This window comes from Lygodium microphyllum, chromosome 19, assembly GCF_053477565.2.
Source record: "Lygodium microphyllum isolate KBCC chromosome 19, Lygodium_microphyllum_v1.1.10, whole genome shotgun sequence".
Lineage (NCBI taxonomy): Eukaryota > Viridiplantae > Streptophyta > Polypodiopsida > Schizaeales > Lygodiaceae > Lygodium > Lygodium microphyllum.
Window position 1 is genome coordinate 97812670 of NC_141153.1, and position 21195 is coordinate 97833864.

The 21195-nt window shown below is 41.2% G+C and overlaps 1 protein-coding gene across 1 annotated transcript; it reads right to left on the minus strand.

Moving 5' to 3' along the window:
• Nucleotides 1-6076: 6076 nt before the first annotated feature.
• LOC148020184 (brassinosteroid LRR receptor kinase BRL3-like) lies at nucleotides 6077-10611 on the minus strand. The gene has a single exon (XM_087700487.1). It carries the CDS (start codon nucleotides 10014-10016, stop codon nucleotides 6597-6599), a length of 3420 nt encoding a protein of 1139 aa, XP_087556613.1. The 5' UTR covers nucleotides 10017-10611; the 3' UTR covers nucleotides 6077-6596.
• Between the last annotated feature and the right edge of the window lie 10584 nt (nucleotides 10612-21195).

Below are 21195 nucleotides of genomic sequence, written 5' to 3' on the forward strand. Positions count from 1 at the left end.
ATTTCCAAACTATGAAAAACCAAACAACATAGACCTGTGAAAACACTAATGCCTCTAAATACAAGTTTTTAAAGGTCCGTATAGACTCCCCTAGCTCCCAACCACAAGAGATATTACCCAATGGTAAAATAAGTAACAAAAATTTAACATGCATGCCCTAAAGCTAAGAGCATAAAGATCTAGATGTAATTGAATAACAAGTTTCCTTGTTGTTAATGTCTTTTGAGATGTCAAAGATACAAATGCCAACTTGGAATTTACTCTAAAGAGCCTCTTGATAGATTATGAATGGTACTTCACTAATCACCAAGGGAGAAGTGGAGGCATGGATATTGGCACCCTAAGCAAGTTAACTCAAGTAAGAAAGTATCCCAACCACCAATGGGTTGCTTCTTTCTTAAAAGATACTAAAGAGTACATTATTGGTTTAGTTTACACCTATTGTTCATACTCTAGTAGACATTCAATGTTTCTCTTAAGACTATCAAATGTCCTATAATTCTCATAGGTGATTTCAATATGCTAGAAGATGTAAAAGATAGGAATCTTAATAAGGACAGATAATTTTGAGAAAATAGAAAAAAATCATGAAAAGATAGGAATCTTAATAAGGACATACAATTTTGAGAAAAGAGAAAAAAATCATGGAAAGATTGTAAACTTGGCTTCAACTTGGTAGAGGTTGACTATGGGGAATCTTTTACCGCTCCAACAAATAAAAAGGTGACTCTCTAAAAAATGATTGCCTAAATAGATCATACATTTTCACAAGCATTCCATGCTCCTCTATGATTGCCTTGTTCAAAGTCTTCAATGACATAATGCTTTCAAACCATGCTCTAATTTAGCTATTTCCCTCTAATAATGATCAACTTTTTAAACTAGGGTGGTTTCACAACAACTCAAGGCTTTTTAAACTTGATTGGATTAAAACCATTGTGAGAGATATTTAGAAGTACAATTTTGAATCCTCCCTAGCATCAACTAGATCACAAGCAATCAAACTCACTTAATACCTTCTTAAAACAATTAAAGGCAACTCTATTAAGCTTAGGAGGGAGCTCATAGCTCAAAAATATGCACAAGTGTTCAAATTAGAACAAAGTATAAATGAAGGGCATGAAGAGGTCATTGATGACCTTCTCAAAAACCAACAACGCCTAAAATAGAGGACCTAAAGTCTAAGAAAGTGCTACTCTACACTAGGATGCAGTGGGTGGGAAATTTTGATAGAATCTACTAAGGAGATGTTTGGGCTTCTCAAAAGAAGAAAGAAAGGGAGCTTCTCCCTCTACTAAAGGATCCTACTAGTAACTTAGCCTCCAATTAAGACCAAATTCTTGATATTGTCCACCAGTACTATGTGTATGAGTTATAAAATGCATCCATAACAAAGATGTTAAATGAGATTTGAGTAAAATGGAGGCCCATAACCCACCTTATGTTAGTATACAAAGTCTTCACTAAAGTTCTTCCCACCGAAAGGGTAGATAACCATCTTAATGATTGGATTAGGAGAGAACAAAAAGGCTTCATTAAGGGAAGGTTCATTCTTGATCCTATAATTATTGTATGGTAGGGCATGGAATATGCCCATGTCACAAAATAGGATTATGTGTTTTTTAAGATTGACTTTGACAAAGCATATGACCAACTCAAGTGGGGATTTCATCTTGCAATCCCTACAATACATGGTGTTTGACAAGAGGCTCATCAAATCCATCACTATCCTCTTTGGCAATGCTACATCAAGGGTGTTGGCCAATGGGAGACTCTCAACCCTTTCTACTAAGAAAATCCATAAGATAGGGGTGCACCCCTCTTATCAAGAATTTTATCACAGAAAAAGACATGGACCTGAGTCTATTCGTGGATGATACTACCAATGGTATAGTTCAAAACAAAGAGAGATCTCTTAAAACATTCTTGAACTACATCAAGGTCTTCTACATGTCTTCTAGATCAATTGCCAACCCAAGGAAAATAGGGATCAAGATTCTCATCAAACCTCCCATGCATTGGCTAAAATAACAAGGTTGTCATGAAATTCCAAAAGGGGTAGTTTTTAGATTGTTCAGAATTCCAATTGAGCTCATCGCTTCCCTTAGCCAAAAGGTAGCAATGAGTTATGGCTAAGCTTAGGAAAAAGCTATCCTTCTAGAAAGGATATTAGGGTAACCTTGCAAGGAGAGCAATCATGCTTAAGCACATCCTTATCACCTTCGCTATCTACTTTCTCTCTTGTTGGAGACCCCCTATGATTTCCCTAAAGGATCTCAAGTTGCTTTCCAAATACTTCCTCTAGGTAGAAGAAGATAGGAACATAAAGATTTCTAAAGTAGTCTGGTCCATGTGTACCCTACCCAAAGATAAAGGGGGACTATGCATTCTAGACCTAAGAAAAAAGCATGGCTAACACGTTAGCTATCAAATTGATTCTGCAAAGTATCCAAACACCCTCTGAATACTAGGCCATTCTACTACATAGAATCATCGAGAATTTCCATCTAAAGGATTGCAAGAAATGAAAAAACTTAAGCATTACCATAGTAGCATTTGCCAAAATCCCAATATGCATTGAAAATGTTGAATGGCCTAGTTCAAGCTTAAAGATAGAATCTCCTTCTTTGGTCTTCCCAATCAGATCCTCCCAGGGGCTTATAAGGATTCCATATGGTTTAGTTTTTCTTGTGAAATCATTTAAATCCTAGGTTTTCACCATGACACATAGTATTTATAAAAAAGGAGATCCATTAGTATTTATATTAAGGGAGATCCATAATGGGAAGATATTTGAGATTTTGAAATAGTGGAGTGGCTCCCCCCCTCGGAGTTTTTTTTTCTTTTTTTTAACACACACACACACACACACACACACACACACACACACACACACACACACACACACACAACACACACACACACACACACACACACACACACACACACATCTTCAAGCACAAGAATTGGCGTTGATATAATGAAAGATGGATAAGTGGTATCCAAGCATTGCCAAAGTGATTCAACTTAGAGGTCAACTTGTTCTTAGAGGGCCTTTGATTGGATTCGGGGAAAACCCCCCCTTCTTTCCTTCCCTAAAATTTCCCCTAACAACAATAAGGACCTAAGTAAGAAATTTAATGATAAATGGCATATCAACCAACATAGAACACAATGGGAATTCAAGTTTAATAATCTCTAGTCCTCTAATATCCCTATGAAATAAATCTACTTTACTTTGGCTGATTTTGCCAAAACTTGTTTGGATAGGGGAAAGAGCAAAGAAACATGTTATTGAGGATCGGTTATGTCCTAGATGCAAAGTGGAAGTGGAATCAACCTCACAGTTTTTTATGTCTTGTACAAGTAATGGAGAGTTTGATTGCTTAATTGAATATGGATCTTTCACCTATACTATATTTCTTAGAAGGGACTTCTAATTGAGGAGGCCAATGGCCCACCCACCCTTTTGTGAACTTTGGTGTTTGAAGAGCTCAAGTTTTATGGCACATTTAACTACAAGGAAATTAGGCTATTTACCAAGGTTCTTTTTCCATTTCAATTTCATCTCTAAAATGGTTAAGGAAAATTTGCTAATAAGGCTACTCAAGAGGAGGGAACACTCGAACTCATATACTATGGCTTGTTGCCACAAAGTCAAGGGCGTAGTCTTTACTTTTTGATATACTCCACTCTGCTGTGTTGATCATACTCTCCCCTCATGTAGGGTGCACATTGTCCACCCAACCCATGTATTGCTGTAATTAGTCACCTATCTATATGGAAAGACTACATGCTTTGTTGGATCCTTTACCAAAGTGGGGTGTGGTTCATGCTGAACCCCCCAGTTAATATGTAACTTTCACTTCTTTTTTTACAATAAAACTTATCATTTTCTTTTTTTAGAAAAAACTAAACTTTCTTCATCACAATTGGACTTTTGTTTCTTTAGTTCATAATACGCTTAAACTAGACTTTATGGAAGCCTTGAAATTTTTGCTAAAACTCTTGAAAGCCTCAAATTTGGGTTGTCTTTTTTTTTCTTAATATTTATTGTTGTGGGGCTACATCATGAGCTTAGACCACAAGTAAAAGCTGGCTTTGAGAATTACCAAGATGATGCCAAGACGTGTGGTCTCTCTAGGAAGAGCAAAGACTATATAATTGGATGGGGTGCCTTTGGTTTTGAAAGGTAGGTTTATACTCTGTTTTGAAGGGGAAAATCTGAGCATACAATTTCATTTCACTGACTTGAGAGGGTAGCCTTGGAAATTTTTGAAACCTACCTTCTTGTCGTCGTTTGAAAGGTGGAAAATATCGCACCCTTTCACTTTGTGAAGGGTTAAATGATGAAATCCTCTCAAGGGTTCTCCAGAAATCAAGGCGCGTGTGGCAGAGGCACCACCCCAAATTCACTGTTTCACTGGACAAAGCAGAGTCAACTCGGAGAGGGGAGGGGCCCGGGGGCAGGGGAGCTTTAAATGCAGAATCCTGAGTGTCCGGAAGAATGGTAGAGATCGCATCATTCCCCTGAAAGCTGAGGCGGCAGGCCTCCAGGCTCCCTTCCATGTCAATATTTTTGTTTTTGGACCCACCGTCTTCGGCACGCAAAGATTTATCCAATTTTTGTTTTTGGACCCCCCAATTTATCCAATTTGAAAGTAGTACTTTTCTACTTTCCTTTTGCCTGATATTTTGCGAATTTCGAAAGGAGTCGATAATGCATTGTTGATGTATTTCTCTCTATTCAAAAGGGTCAGGACTCTGCTCTCACCTCCTCAGTCCCTACTGTCTACATCAGACACAGAGACATATGAGAGAGAGAGAGAGAGAGTTGGATTTGATGACAGCTTCATCAAATCTTTTTGGGTTCGTTGAAATATCATTCCCCATGCCTTCAGCCTGCGGCGTTTAATAGCAACGTTACCCTTGCCTGCTGGCCAGTGGCTGGCCACTCATCGCCATTGCAGCACAGACAGTGATGACAGAGACAAGGATGTTTCTGGACTGAGGAGAGATTTGAGTTTGCAGGTCATGTTAATCGGACCGAAGCTTCTTGTAGTGGGACAATTTGTAGGCAGGCAGAGGAAGCAAATTCTTGCCCAAATTAAGAGCCAAACTTAGTCAAAAGTAATGGCCAAACTTAATCTGAGATATCTGGCTGCAGCAGACTCTTGCCCAGATTAAGATGCTTTTGCTCTTGCCTGAGCTCTGTGGTGTGGATTCTGAACTTGTCCTAGACATGAGGATACTCGTATTCATTAGATTGCAAGCTACACATTGTTTGTATCCAGATGAACAGCTAAATTGCAAGCAGACAGGGATCAGTTCAAGTCAGGTGTTATGTGATTGTCAACATCTAAATGGCAAGCAAATTGGGATCAGTTCAAGTCAGGTCTTACGAGATTGTCCTCTCTGCTTTTTCTTTTGAATGTGCTTAGGGTTGACATTCTGTAAGAACAGAAAAAAACAGTTTGCTTATTCGTCCCAACATCAAAGCTAAGCATTATGGACGCAGCTAGCAGCAGCTCAACTGCTAGGATAAATGCACGTGGCTGCAGCAGTACTTTGACCTGCAGCTCAGTGATCACATTGAGATGAAGCTCTGCGAACTTGAATAAATATTATCGCATCCGCAAAGCTTAGAATGATAAGGCCACTATGCACGAGGCCCTGATCACTACATCCTGTATACATTCATCTAACAAGTATGCCTACCACACATTGACATGACTCCACAATGGTGCTCATCAGGTCCTGTGTGCTTTACGCCATTCCAGTACCCCTAACTAGTAAGGAATTCCATATCATGTCCAAGAATCTATTAACAACCACCAGCAAACCGTTTTCATAGGACATTAGTCTGGTATCATCTTACAATTTTGGTGAAAATGAACCAAAACTACTTCTGGAATGCTATCACGGAGGTTTTGCTCTAGCCTCTAACTGAACAATCCCAGTTCTACAGCCGTAACTCCAAAATCAGCAGGCCTTCAGCCACCATAAAGGGGACAAAACAAAAAAAAACAAAATTTATGAGCAAACAAACAAGCTTAGATAAAGGGAGAAAACCTGCTTTAGCAAACAAACGAGCTTAGATAGCTCATACTATATATTATAAGTTAGTTCATGCAATTACAAGAGGATAAGCCCCCAACCAATCTCAGAACTTCAGTTGGGCAACTAGGCTACACAAAAGGTGGCAACATGACATTGGCTGGCAGTAATGTTACTAATATGTGGTAGATTGATTGGTAATGCCAACAACCTGAAGTGGATTTTGCTTATATACAAACCATCAGTGGTAATTGTAATCAAATGGAGCCTCCAGCAAACCAGCTAGCTTATTGCTATGCATGAATGTAGGCAATGCACACTCACCTTCCATGTTTCTACTTCCCCTTTCACAGGGGATTTGTCTCTTAAGAGTATTGTGCCATCTATTAGAATTGAAGGTTGCTCTATATGGGTGGAGTTTTGGAATCTAAATGGCCGCTACATCCCAAAGGTAATCACATCATCACCGCCAAACATTCTTAATTACAAAAAATGACTAATGTTACAAAGCACAACTGCATAGGTTGAGTGCACTTGTGCTAGGAGGAGTGCTGATAAGCCGAGCTTTGATCCTCAAAGGCCAACTCTTTTAGCATAGCCACAACTCGTAACATTGTTGGACGTTGTGACGGAAGATCATCCAGGCACTGGCAAGCAATGTTGAGATATTGAATCATCTCATACTCTGCACCTGTGCCCCTGAGTACAGGATCCAACACCTCTAGGCTGTTGTTGCTGGCTACATGGAGCTTGACCCAACCCACCAGATTATTGTCCCCAAACTCTTCTTTGTCTGTAGGTCTTTGACCTGTGACTAGTTCTAGTAGGATGACCCCAAAAGAATAAACATCTCCCTTTGTAGTGCACCTAAAGCTTTGATAATACTCCGGGGGAACATAGCCAGGAGTTCCAGCAAGGGTACTGACACTGAGATGGGTGTCTAATGCACTTATAAGCCTTGCCATGCCAAAGTCGGAGACACGAGCCTCCAAGTCTTTGTCCAGCAGCACATTGCTTGATTTCATGTCTCTGTGGATAATGTGGGGGATACAATTGTGATGCAAGAAGGCCAATCCCCGTGCAGCCCCTTTCGCAATTTGCTTTCTCAGGTCCCAGTTGAGCCTCTCTCTTCCATCACTGCTGCCATGGAGGACCTCATCCAAGCTGCCCCCGTGCATGAATTCATAAACCAGCAGCCTTTCTTCACCCACCTTACAGTAGCCCAGTAAAGGCACCAGATTCCTGTGCTTAATTTTACCCAAGGTCTCCATTTCTGCCATGAATTCTCTGTCTCCTTGAAAGCTAAATTGCAGAAGCTTCTTGATCGCCACCACAGTCCCATCCTTGAGCTCAGCTTTATAGACTTCACCAAAGCCCCCTGTGCCGATCAAGCTCTCTCGGCTGAAACCATTGGTGGCTTCAATGAGCTGAGAGAAGGTGAGCTTGCGGAGTGGCCTCTCAAAGGTGGCCACATTTATGCTCAAAGGCTCCCTTTCCCCACTCAGGTTCCAGCTACTGCTCCCATTACAGGAGGATTGCTGCAAGCTGCTTAGCAATGCATTTTCCTTCCTCCTGTTTCTATTCTTCATAACAAAACCCAACCACACAACAAAGGCGCCTACACAGAGACATGCAACTAAGACACCTAGCACAATGCTGTTGGCCATGGACAGGAAGGGAAGCCTGCTCTTTGTGGAGCAGCTCACTCCATCGCATGTCTGTAAAGACGAAGGAGACAATGCTTCTGGGGAGCAGGCTGTAGGAAGAGGAGGACCACAGAGGCCCGAGTTGTTGGCAAAGGACTGTGCAGGGTTTGTGGAGAGCTGGCCGCTTGGTATGGTACCTGAGAAGTAGTTATTGGACACATCCACTGCCACCAAGAGACTGCAACTAGACAAAACAGAAAGGCTTCCTTCAAGCTGGTTGTAGGAGAGATCCATCACCCCAAGAGTGTGTAGCTGGCCAAAGGTTGCAGGGATGCTGCCTGCCAGCTGATTGTGAGATAAAGCCAAGATGATGAGAGATACCCAAGTCCCCATCTCTTCTGGTATGCGTCCTGTGAGCTGATTGTAAGAGAGGTCCAGGTACTGCAAGGTCCTGTTCTCAGGATTGTCATACAAACTGCCCCCCACATAAACAGTCGGGTGAGTGGAGCAACCTGTGAAAGGGCTTGTGGCCAGAGAAGCTTCAGTGAGGCCTGTGAAATCCAACATGATACCCATGCCAAAGCCCTTGCAAGCAGGCAATGAATTCCTGAGATATGCGAGCTGGTCTCCCACCAACACTGGGTTAGCAATGGGGTTTGGCGAATGGCGCCCCAGTGCCCTTGGTATCGGGCCTGTCAATTGATTGGTGTTGAGATCCACCCACAGCAAGCTGGAGCAATTGCCTAGCTCTTCTGGGATGTCACCCGAGAGCGAGTTGTTACCGAGCTCCAGCAATGTGAGCTTCTGCAAGAGCCCCAGCTGTGATGGAATCTTGCCCGTGAGCAGGTTGCTGTTGAGATTGATCCATTCGAGGTCAGTGCACTGGGAGAGCTGCCATGGAATCTCCCCTGAAAGGAGATTGTTATTGAGGTTGAGATTTCGCAGGTGGGGAAGGTTGCCGAGCTCCTCAGGGATGGGGCCGGAGAGCTGGTTGGACCAGAGGGAGACACGCTCGAGGCTGCCGAGGGAACCAAGAACGGCGGGGATGGGGCCATAGAGGCGATTGAAGCTGAGATTGATGATGGACAGGGAGGAGCAGTTGGTCAAGGTGGGGGGGATAGGGCCTGTGAGAAGGTTGTTGGGGAGGAGGAGCTGCTGGAGGGGGGAGGAGGGGGAGCAGGGGATGGAGGAGATGGCGCCAGAAAGGGCATTGGCAGAGAGGTCGAGGACACGGAGGGCGGTGCAGTTGGCTACGAGGGCAGCGGGGAAGGGACCTGTGAAGCTGTTAAAGGGGAGGTGGAGCACCTCGAGGGACTGCAGGGGGGAGAGGGCGGCAGTGGGGAAGGGGCCGCTGAGGTCATTGTTGCCGGCGGCGAGCAACTGCAGTTGGCCGCAGAGTGCGAGCTCATCGGGGAGCGTCCCGGTGAGATTGTTGCCGGAGAGGTCGAGGCTCTGGAGGGTGGGGCAGAGGGCAGCGAAGAGGGCGGACGAGAGCGGGCCAGCAAAGAGGTTGTGGGCGGCGTGAAGCGTGGCGAGGCTAGGAGGGAGGTCGGCGGGCAGGGGGACGGCAGCCCCGAGCCTGTTAGCGGTGAGGTTGAGAGTGGTGAGGCGGGCGCAGGCCTTGAGCGACGACGGCAACGGCCCGGATAACAGATTGGAGGACATATCGACGGCTGTGAGGCTCCCGCAGCTCGCGAAGAAATTGTCCGGGATCGGGCCCGAGATGTTGTTCCGCGACAGGTCCAGGGCCCCCACCGGCGGCCCCGTCGCGCATCCGACGGCCGTCGTGCAGTTCATCAGCAGTGTGGCCGGCAACGAACCGTCGATCCGGTTCCCCGCAAGCCGCAGCACCACCAGCGCCGGGCACAGCCGCCCGATCCCGCCGGGCAGCCCGCCCCCGATCCTGTTATCGGACAAATCCAGCGCCCACAGCCCCGCTGGGCAGCCGGTCATCGTCGTCAGGTTGCCGGTAAATTCATTGCCCGAGAGGTCCAGTGACTCGAGGCTCGGCAGCGCCTCGAGCCACGTCAGGTCCGCCAGAGCACCCACCAGGCCTGAGCTGTTGAGCGCCAGCGCCTGCACCCTGCCTGCGCCGTCGCAGCTGACGCCCGCCCAGTGGCACGGGCTGCTGCCGGGCGTCCAGTCTGCTAGCGCGCCGCTAGGGTTCACCTGCGACTTGAAGTGTAGGAGCGCCTGGGCTTCCGTCAATGCGGCCGCTTCCACTGACGGCGACGGCAGGACTGCTGCTAGCAGAACCAGCCAGAGGTGGAGGCGGAACCGCCGCCATGGGGGGCTTCGGGGAGCGCGGAACATTTCACTTTTGCCAGCGGAGGGAGCAGGCCGCGGCAGCCGTCCTGTACCACAGAGAGAGAGAGAGAGAGAGAGAGAGAGAGAGAGAGAGAGAGAGTGTGTGTGTGTGTGTGTGTGTGTGCTACAGGAGTAGCAGAGTAATTAGCGAGCTACCATGAGGAGGAGAAGCGGAGATTGGACAGAAAAGACAGGTCTGATAGCTGTGGGAGCACATTGGCGATGATGACACAAGGCATGCGAGAGAGAGAGAGAGAGAGAGAGAGAGAGGTGTGAGAGAGCGAAGAGAAAAGAGCTGCTCAGAATACTGTAAGGAAGTTCAATAGACAGCAAAACAAAGACCGAAAGCTTTTTTCCAGCTGCTCATGAGCTGCCGCTGCCCCCCTTCTCGGCCTGCTGGAATGGAACAGTGCCGAACAGCGAGGTGAGAGAGAGTGTGTATGGGTGCCTGAGAGAGAGAGAGAGAGAGAGCGAGCTTTTGGCTTCTCCTTTTTGTCCCGACAGCTTATCGAATGATGCAGCACACACACTCCTCCTCCCCCCGTCTCTCTCCCCTTCTGCGAGAGAATGTGATGAGAGAGGCTGTTCTTCCTTTTGGCGCAAAAGCTCCATCCAAAAATTCGTATCAGGCCCGTCCCGTTTTAAGGCCGTTGCTTAGCGGTAGGGCCACCCCGCCGCACGTGTGCGCGCCCGTCCCATCCCAACCAAAAGCCTATTCCCAACACAGTCAAACCTAGGCTCGGAGCCACCCGAACCTACCACCGGACCAGAGTCCTCAGGAGGGGCCACTTTCGGTCAAACCACTCTCGACGCGGCGGGCCCCGCCACTCTCGTTTGCGAAATTGTGGTGGCGCAAACTCCAAGCAGGGCCCGCACTGGCTCTCTAGTTTTTTTGCCCATTTTGCTTTTTTTATTATTTATTTTTCTCTTCTCTTTTTCTTCGCCTTCACATGCCTCCCAATCGCCGCTGTCGACGTGGATGCGACATCTGCCTAGGTTTTCTATTCTCCACCCGCACGCTTCCCTAACCGTACTCGCGCTTATTAGCTTTCCGAGGGGGGGGCCCGCCCGGAGCGAGCACGTGTGCAGGGCCGAGGGCGCGCACAAGCGTTTGCCGGCCACCCGCTTCGCGGCCTCTCTTCCACGTGTCGTGATCTGGTCTCTTCGTTGGGCCCCCGGCTGCCGGCGACAACGTAAAGGTCCAAGGGCACATCCGCCCACCAAATTACCAATCCAAAGTTCAAACCCTGCTTGTGTCATTCAGACCATTACCTAGAGAGCCATCAAATAACCTTCAGATGTAAGGGCCTGGTCGCCCCCGGGTGGAGTGGGGGTTAGAACTTAGGAGATTCCACTCCCCCCACTCCTGAGTCCTCACATCATCGCGCTCAGTGTGAACAGGGGGATTGCCAGTTTCCTTACACCTCCCCTCCAACAAAAAGGGAGTGTCAATGCAATACTTACAGGCTTAGAGCTATGCCACACTTAGGTCCATTTCACTCACACAAGTCAATGGAGTGAGCCTCCGACGAGTGCGGTTGAGTTACTTGACTTGATTTCTTGGAAAAGTGGGACTTTAGCAAGTAAAGCAAGCATCACTAAAATTAGAGCTACTAACTCTACAGAAAGTAGACATACGTAGTAACTATGCAATGTGCTCTTTCTTTCTCTCTCCCCTTTTAAAATGCTATTTTTGATTTGTTCCAGTGTGATTCCTTTAAAAGAATGCTTTTTCTAATTGCTAGAATGCAAGGTCCACCACACAAGTCTCACCTTGCGTGTGGCCACATTGCATTTTGCAGTGAGAGCCTTTCCGCCCTAGGTGCATTAGCTTAGGTGTGGTGGGACTCTTAAAGCTTCTCATTTGTTCGCTGATGATGGACAACTCGCTACCTTCGCTAGCCAATTAGATTTCAATCTTTGACACATTCATTATGATTTTTCTTTTCACATGTTGGAAAACACTTTTTGGAGTGATTGGGTGCAACCACAGTACCTCTCATATCACTTGAGGAACCCCCACGGGAGGGCTACGAGGCTCTAAATGATCAGTGCTCGAAGAAAACATTTCAATAAAATAAAAGGTTTAAGAGTTAAAATACCTATCATTTGATGTTTTTTACTAAAATCCTTCACATTTTGAAGGTTTCCTCACTTCTTATTTTAAGATTTAAAGGTAAATTCCAAAGTATTGTGCAAGCACAACCCAATTAACGAGTGTATTAGTAGATACTTAGTCATCATGAGTTAGGCTTTTGGGATACAAGCCACATTTTGTTCGTATTTTTCTTTTTTGTGTATATTTTACACTTGCTCCATTTTAAAAAAAGAGTTGCGACCACCCTTTGGGCTATGACATTAGTTTTTTTCATCTCTTCGAACTCCAAGTACTTGTTCCCATGCACAAGAAGTCTCAAACAAATTTCCACTATAATTTTCACATTGTGAATTACAACAACAACATCATGAGCTTTGGCAAGGGAGGGGTTGCATACCTACTAGCGAGCTACAATCAAAGGCAAGGGTTGCCAGCCCCATGCCTCTCGAGCAAAAGCTCATGATGTTGAACACTATAGGGAAAAATGAGGGAAAAGAGTGCCCTTTTCCACATGAGAAAATATAAAATTTTCTTTGGATGTCCCGTCCTAATCATCACCCTTGCTCCTTCCTATTCCCATGCCCCTTAGCAAGACTCCAACAAATAAGTCGCCCTCAAGACTAATCAATGTTGAACAGAGGGGAGAGTATCCACATCTAAAAATGAGGCACATTTTTTCTGCAAATGTTGGTCATTTTTCAAAACATCCCATCATGCAAGTGAATTAAGACACATGAGTAAGCCAAGATACGCATGTTATCTAGGATTGTCAAAATATAGGCAAAAGGGTTGGAAAAATGAGGACATAAGAGTAAATAAGTTAAAAGTAAATTCCAAAGTAGTTTTAATGTTTAGATATAAAACTCAGGTTAAGTTTTAACACTCTTTAATGTTTGTCCTCCTTATTTCTAAAGTTTTGCCATTTCTCCCTAGACTAACTATTTTTTATTTGAGAAAAGGTATATCATGGGAATAGATCCTAGCAAAATGAGATGAATCTTCCTTCTAAACACATCAAGTTCATAGCACTTATACAACCTTACTTGCTTGACATATTCAAGATAAGATCAAAAGGCACTTGGCATGCAAAATTAATACTTTTGGGAGGGTTTGGGACTTCACTTTTCACCACCTTTAGAAATAGAAAACAAGCTATCTAGATGAACTAAGGCACACATATGAACACAAACTAGTATTGACAAACTTTAAGATTTTTCAACAAGAAAGACAAAAAAGAAAGGTGGTTTGAGACAATAAGATAAATTAAGCAATGGGGCTTTGAACTCATGAGTTCTTATGCATAGCCCCAAGCTTCAACCCTTGGGCCAAACACTATGGCCTTTGTAATTAAGGTCACTTTTAAGTTGTTTATTCTTTTATTCTCATTTTTAAAACATTCGTGTCTTTTTGCTTAGTGGTCGCCCTTTGCCAATTTTCCTAGTTTACTTCAATGTCCATGTTTATTAGGGAAGTTCTTGTTTACTAAGAGACACATGGATGGTTGAGGTTGAGATATCCAATTGATACCCACTCTACCTTATCTTTAATACCTATGTGATAAAGTCATGGGGATACATGCTTTGGCTAGTGCCACAACAAGAACTAACTAGGCTTTCTTGATGTCTTGCAAGTAAAGTCAATCTCATCTTTGGCAAAATTTTCAGCTTCCAACCCTTTTGCAAATTTTAAGGCTCACTCTACTTACCAAGTGTCAATAATGTAGAATCAATCCATGTGTCAAGATTTCACAAAGTGAAGAGTCAAGACAAAACAACAAGATAATATCATCTAGTGTTAAACATTCTAGAGTTGAGTGAAGTACTACTAAGAAATGTTTCTGAGTGTTTTGGTTATTTGATTTTGAAAAATCAATTTCTCATAGCATACTTGCACCAATAATGTAATAATGCCTTAAATTAGCATCCATGCTCAATGAAGAGTCCATGTTGCATAATAACACATTCAATAGTTCTAACTCAGTTGAGTACAATATATTAGGTACCTGGCTAGGGTCTTAAATGTTACTATATCTTATAGCCATTAACCATTTGGATCCTTGAGTACAATATTTAGGTACCCCCATCTAGTGTTTCAAAGGTTATTATTTCTATTATCCATTTACAATTTGGATCCTACCTCAACCACAGAAGGACTATACATGGTCAATGACATCAAATGTTTGAGGCATTGTTGAATCACATGATGCATATTTGCTAGCTTTTAGCTTCACATATTGATAAGAATTCTGAAGCAAATGGAATTTATTTGCTATTTTTAAAGTTATAGAGCTCACAACTTTTAAAGTTGCCAAAGCTTTTATTTGAATTTTGAAAGTTTTTTAGAAAATATGCAATTCATTTCACATTTAGCTTTGGTTTTCCATCAAAAGATGGATATAGTCCCACCAGTCTTGAGACACACCTTATAATCCTATGAATCTATGATGATTGATTTTGTAATTCCATATTCTAATAGAAAATTCAACCCATCTTGGAGAAATCTTCTAATCTTCAAAAAAAAGGGGTCATTCTCCACATGACAATATATTTCTTCAATGCTCCTTAAACACACAACATACTATTTCTTAATCATGCACCCTCAACATCTTTTTAGACTAGTAATTTTGTATTTTATGCATGAGGAGATGGGTGTGAAGTCAAACTTTTCCATTAAAGTGCCTTTCCCCCATCCAACTCTTATGTTTCTCACTTATGTGGAGTTAATTCTACAATTAAGGAAGCATTTGGTATCATATATGGGGATTCCATGTTGTGGACATTTTCTCAATGTTAGTCAATGTCTCAAGGCAGGCAACACTATCGAGGATAATCTTGTGTGAATGCTCTCAAGTAGTAGTGAAACAAGGAGGTGAGAAACAAATTTGATATCACACCTCTTCCCTAATGCTCATATGCCCAAGTTGAGAGTTATTGCTTCCAAACATTTATGACATAAAACTTTCCATCAATTATTTTAAGTATTTAGGATAACAAGTGAAATGAATGGTCTCCACACCGCTTTTTCACAACCATGTTGTGCCGCATGTTTATGGGGTCAAGAGAAAAACGAAGTGTTGAAGTCCCTTAAAGTCATAATGAGGATTATGGTAAACATCAACATGGCCTTTGTGTTTTCGAAGTTTGATTCATATCTAGGGAGACATCATTAGCTTGCGAGATTGGGAATCACTAAAAGTTCTAATTTTTGTTTTTAGAGATGCCATTTTTCACAAACACAAGAATGGTCACAAGGAATTAAGCCAACCACACTCACCATCAACACTCACCTACCATGCAATGAAGCCCACAAATGTTCTATTGACATCTAAAAAAAGGTAAAACTCCATTATTGTGCTAAACTCTAAGAACACTTTAGGAACAATGACAACCACAAAGTGCCTCCCACTTAACATCTTCAACAATCTTGCAAATATCTTTATCACCTTATCACCTTATTCGTTTCAAGCAAGGGACACGAGAGACCTCATTATTACATGTCATTCAAGTCACTTCCTTAGCCTAGGTTTTCTTCTAAAAACTTCTCTATGATTCCAACACTAGCTTTCTTGCACATCACTACTAGTTTGCAAGCAAAAGAGGCATCATAACAAATTGGATTCTAGACTCCAAAACTTAGGGTTGTGGAAGTGTTAAGTCCCTTGGCAAGGCAAGTCCTTCGTAAGGTTTTTATCACTCAATCAAATTCCATGAGCCAAGTGTCATGAATGGAGCCTATAACATTTTAGCAGAGAGTCTCTATTATATCTCTCTCATGTGTAAATATGTTCTAAGCATAAGGTGCAATTCTATGGAAAAGCATTCCTTTTTGCTTGGGACCAGGGTGGTCGAAGTGCAATTTATTAATATTCAATGTTACTTATATGATCATGCTAGTCAATAATAACTGCCACCACTCAATTTACTAATGTCTTAATGTTGCACATGTGATGGTACCTTTGAATTTTTGTTTTTTGCTCCACCATTGGATCATGTATTTTAATCAATTGCCACATTTGAACATTGCAACCAAATAGGACCAAGAATGAGGTGACCTAAAAGAAAATAAAGAATTTTATAATGATGAATCCTAATAGAAGAATGCTTGGTAACAAGTTAAAGAGCTCAAGGCCCATGGTTACTTTATTGTGCATCTTACTAGCTATCCTCATGCATTGTTAACAAATTACAATGAAGACCCAAATTTATGTTTGTTAGCTAGTCAAACAACCTTTCATTTGTCACAAGGAGTTGTTAGGTCTTAATTTTCTTATCTCACAATTGTTAAGTTATTTAACCATAATAGATCTTAGAAGGCCTTCTATGTACAAAAAGGAGAAACAAAGACTTGCACAACACCAAAAGCTTCATACATCCCTTCATGCACTAGTTCGGGCAAGCAACATAAGAAACAATTCTTAATGGCAAAAGGTATTGCAAAACTATTGACAACTTCTGACTAAGGAGATATTAGATTGGAGCTCCATGTGTATCAATTTTTAGAGATGCTCCAATTGATGCCTTAAGGAATCATAAAGCCAATGTCCTACTATTTTAACATGTTGTTTTGTCCCGGTGCATGGATTGTTATCTTGAGATGGACACGATGCACCCCACTTCTCAAAAAGTTTGTCATCCATAATAATTTTCATTGCAAAGAAACTATAATGTATAAGGGAAGTTTGTCTTCAAAAGTAGACAATCAAAGTCACAAGGTTTTTGCATCTTGCATGTGTTTGTTACATGCATAAAGGGCAAAAGGCAAACCCCCTTTAATATATGCAAATTCACATGCTACATGATCACAACTCATATACAAACATTCAAGTTTTCATCCATCAATGCATATGCCAATGAGTATGTGATTTCATTATGATCATTTAACCTAGTGTGAATAATATATAGATATTCATGCGTATCTTAGAATGAGATATCTCATTGGGACCTTTGTTGTCTTTTGATAGGCATAAAAAAAGAGTTTCTCACATTGCATCATCTTTTGTTTCTTGCTAGAAAATGGTATGGTGCATTCACCATGTCTATTTCATTATAAGTAGATCTAGTCATGTTTAAATGATAACCTTTATTTTTATGGTTAGCACCTTGTGAATAAATTAAGATTTTCTATCTACCAATTTAGATGGTCCCAATATTTGCGCATTGAGATTTACATTGTAAATGAGCCCAAGGAATATTAATTTAGGCAAACCAAGTACCACCACTTAGTTTACCGTTTCTTGCATACATCATGATTACCAAATCTATAGACTATATTTGAATTGTCACACAATCAAAGCATGATCATAATAACATTAAGGCAACACCATACAAGTTAGCAGCTTTGCAAGCGCAAGTGCTTAACTTGCACTTCTATCTAAGCACCTACTTACACTCACATTGGATCAAGAGGTGAGCACAACTTGTTGTGCTTTGTCTTGCCACATGTTTTAAAATGAGCAAGTGGGCCAACATTATAAAGTATGTTGAAGGTCTTTTTTTTCCGGATACTTTGATATCCTAGTTCACATTGCAAAAATAGACATCTTAGCTATCATTTTCCATGCATTTATGATACTTGTTAAACTATTAACAATATTAATAAACCAATAACACTTGCTAGTTAAGCAAAGAGGATTTAAGTTAGGTATTGTTTCACCTATTTTATCATTGAAACTTAACATAATATAAGCACAGCTAATATTATTCTAGTTAGCTTGCGACAAAGGTGCTCTAAACTAATAGGCTTTTGTTACTTACATGCAATGTGATTTTGGTCAAACAAACAAATAAATATTTTGAAACTTTGTTTGTATCATATAAACAATGTTTAGATGTAACAAGCGCAAACAATTGGTTATGGTCTTGCCACATATACATAGGGAAATAAAAACTATCAAAGTGCCATGTGAACAAGAGCTATCATCCTTCCAAAATGTGGAAGCAATAAGAATTTCTAAAAGTAAAATGGAAAGAAGGAAGATTAGTTTGGAAAAGGAAAGCATTGAATGAAAGAGGGGTGAATAAGAAGGAAAAATAAAGCCTCAACATGTAGAGAATTTAATGGTGATGCCTCATGCTACATCTAAGAATAGTGACTGAAAAGATGAATCATTATAACAAAACTATTAAATGGCTAGTAAAGTCAGAAAAATTTAAACAAAAAATTCCCTAAAAAGGAATTGCTAATGATACAAGATCAACTTATACCTCAAAGCCAACCAAATGCTTCCATCTAAGCATTCAATGACTATCTCTATTGGCCATAATGACATCATTTGGGACTACTGCCTATGCTTTGCTTTTATGGCAAGACCAAAAAGTTAACATGTGTTATGGTTATTGTGTGGTCAAGGATTAAGAGAAATGGAGACATATGTAATACACCAAGATTGCTTCATGAAGGATGCTACAATTTCTAACCCTTGAGTGTGGACTCAACATGTGTGAAGGGGCATACAATAAGTGCAAACTTTACCTGATCTCCAAGTTATTCTTATTTTTTCTTCCCTTTGTATTTGAAGTTCTTAAGTTTGAGAAGCTCCAACAATTTTTTGAACATTTCCCATGGTAGCTAGATGTAGATTTCAACCTCTAATAGGGCATCTAAGATTATCCACATTTTAAGGGAAATGCTTTATATTATGGCTTTTGGCATATACGACTATTTATAGACATCCTTTAAATTTTACTTGTGATTATATCCTTCTTCTAAGCTACATTTGTATTCTCATGTGCACCTCACCTAATTCTCACACTCATTCTTGTTCACATTCCATTCTAGGACTTTGTGTCTCTCATTTTCCCTCTTGCATCCATCACAACAAAGCTTATGCTTATACACTTATTATTGTTCTTCTTTACGAAGTTGTCAATTTTTGACATTATTGGCTTGTGTGATGGTTTAAACAAGGAGATGAGAGAGTGCCCAAAGGATGATTTGCACATATGCCCACACACACAAATGAGGAGGAGATAGCAACCTACTAATTATCTTGTTGAAACACATAATGGTGAGAATGTTGCTAAGTCAACTATCTTCTTGAAACTTAATACTTTGAGATTTTATTGTTGTTGGCTAACTTTCAATGTGCTATCACTATAGCATGTTGATCCGCACCTATATTTGTTGGCTTTATGGTATGCCAAACCTATTTCCCCACCTTGAATCTTTATGCAATGCCTTTCATGTGTTGGCTTTTAAGAGTCCATCATGTCTAACTTGAGCAAATATGTACCAATTGCAATCCTAAGTCTAAAAATCTACTACTCCTACTTGGACTCATCTTTTTTGTTAAAGATTTACCATATCTCACTTATAAATCCCTTGTGCGCTATTGCTAAACTTAAAGCACTAATGAATAATATGGAGAGTGTGCTAAAAAAGGATGAGATGAACCTCAACAATTGGCCAAGGTTAGCATAATGGATACATTATGATAAGCTAGTTATGCCAAAATTTGCTTGCAATGTTTAAGCTAGTTTCTACCTCTTATACTTGTTGTTAATCTTATTAAAACTCACTGGGAATGTATTATCTTCCCAAATGCATACTCAAATTGATTGAATCTTAAACTTGAAACTAATAGCTCAAGAAGCACCTCCGTATAAGTACAAGGTTAGTGTAATGGGTACATTTCAACAAGCCAACAAGTATGCCATAATTTACTTGCAATTTGTCACCTAAAGTGCATCCCTCACTTACTTCAATCCGCTATATTTACACCTTTTAGTAATAAGTTAAGAGTATGGGCCACCCTCATACTTGGCAATGATGTTTTCTCTCACACTCTTGGAATTGCAATATTAAGCTATTTTGATTTTCAAACATTTTATTAATTCTTTTTCTTTGCTAATCTTTGACTTGTATGATAGGATCTTGTAGTCCTTCCATCTAGCAAAGGTGTAACCAAGCAATTTTTAGCACTAAGCCTTTGCATTAAACCTAGAACCTATTGTTTACTTCTATAAAAGGTAAGAATGTATCATTGCACACATCCTTTTGCTAATCATTTGCAAATCTCCATTTGGAGTACTTAAGGATTCTCCTCCCACAATTCAAGAGAGTGTGTTCTCATGTTCACCATTGCATGAGGTGAGTATCATGCTACCTTTCCTTATATGGTTCCTTTGATCTTGGCTATGGCTACGTTGTGCCATAAGTTGCATATTAATGTGAGATATGGCTATGACATGGGTATGACATTCAACATATTTCTTGGAGTTATGTTGACTTGAGTTGTCTTAAGTCACAAATTTATTTTTAGTGAGTTCCCTCCATTTCAATTGGTATAAGAGCTATGTCTTTAATCCAAATCTAAGGCCATTTTCAAGTAATTTTAAAGCCACAATCCCTTGTAGACATAGGATACAATAGGAACAATTTAGTTATAGTGACAAATTGTGACTAGTAGAGCTTTACATAGTTAACCATGGCTATTCTTAGAGCCATTTGAAGGAGATCAAGGTGAAAATGGAAAATTTTTGATGTATTTATCAGGTCATCACCAAGTTTCAAGCAAATTTGAAGGTCATTTTGACAAAATGTAGCTACATGACTTAGTGGCAACTAAGAGCACATTTGCATTTTGAAAGACATGTTTCTTTCTCCTCTTCTTCAAGATCTCAACAAGCTTCCATGGAAGAATTCAGTCCTACTTCTTCTTCTCTTACTCCAAGGCATCAAGCAACCAAAGAATGGTGATCTAGTCATTTGCCTATACATTGGCAAGCTCTTGGCTAAGTTTGGGCTATAAGACTTAATGGTAATTAAGAGCAGAATTACGTCTTGAAAGACATGTTTCTTTCTCATGTTCTTCAAGATCTCAACAAGCTTCCATGGAAGAAATTAGTCCTACTTCTTCTCTTGCTTCAAGGCATTGAGCAACCAAAGAATGGTGATCTAGTTATTTGCCTATACATTGGCCAGCTCTTGGCTAAGTTTGGGAGCCTACTCTTTCTTTCTTCTCGAGATTCATTCCTCTAAAACCCTATAAGAAGGCATGTGTTTGACAACAAAGACAGATAAAGTGTGGTATGAGTTATGGATTGTAATAACATGTCTACATTGAGCCTATTTTAGGCAAGGAATTTA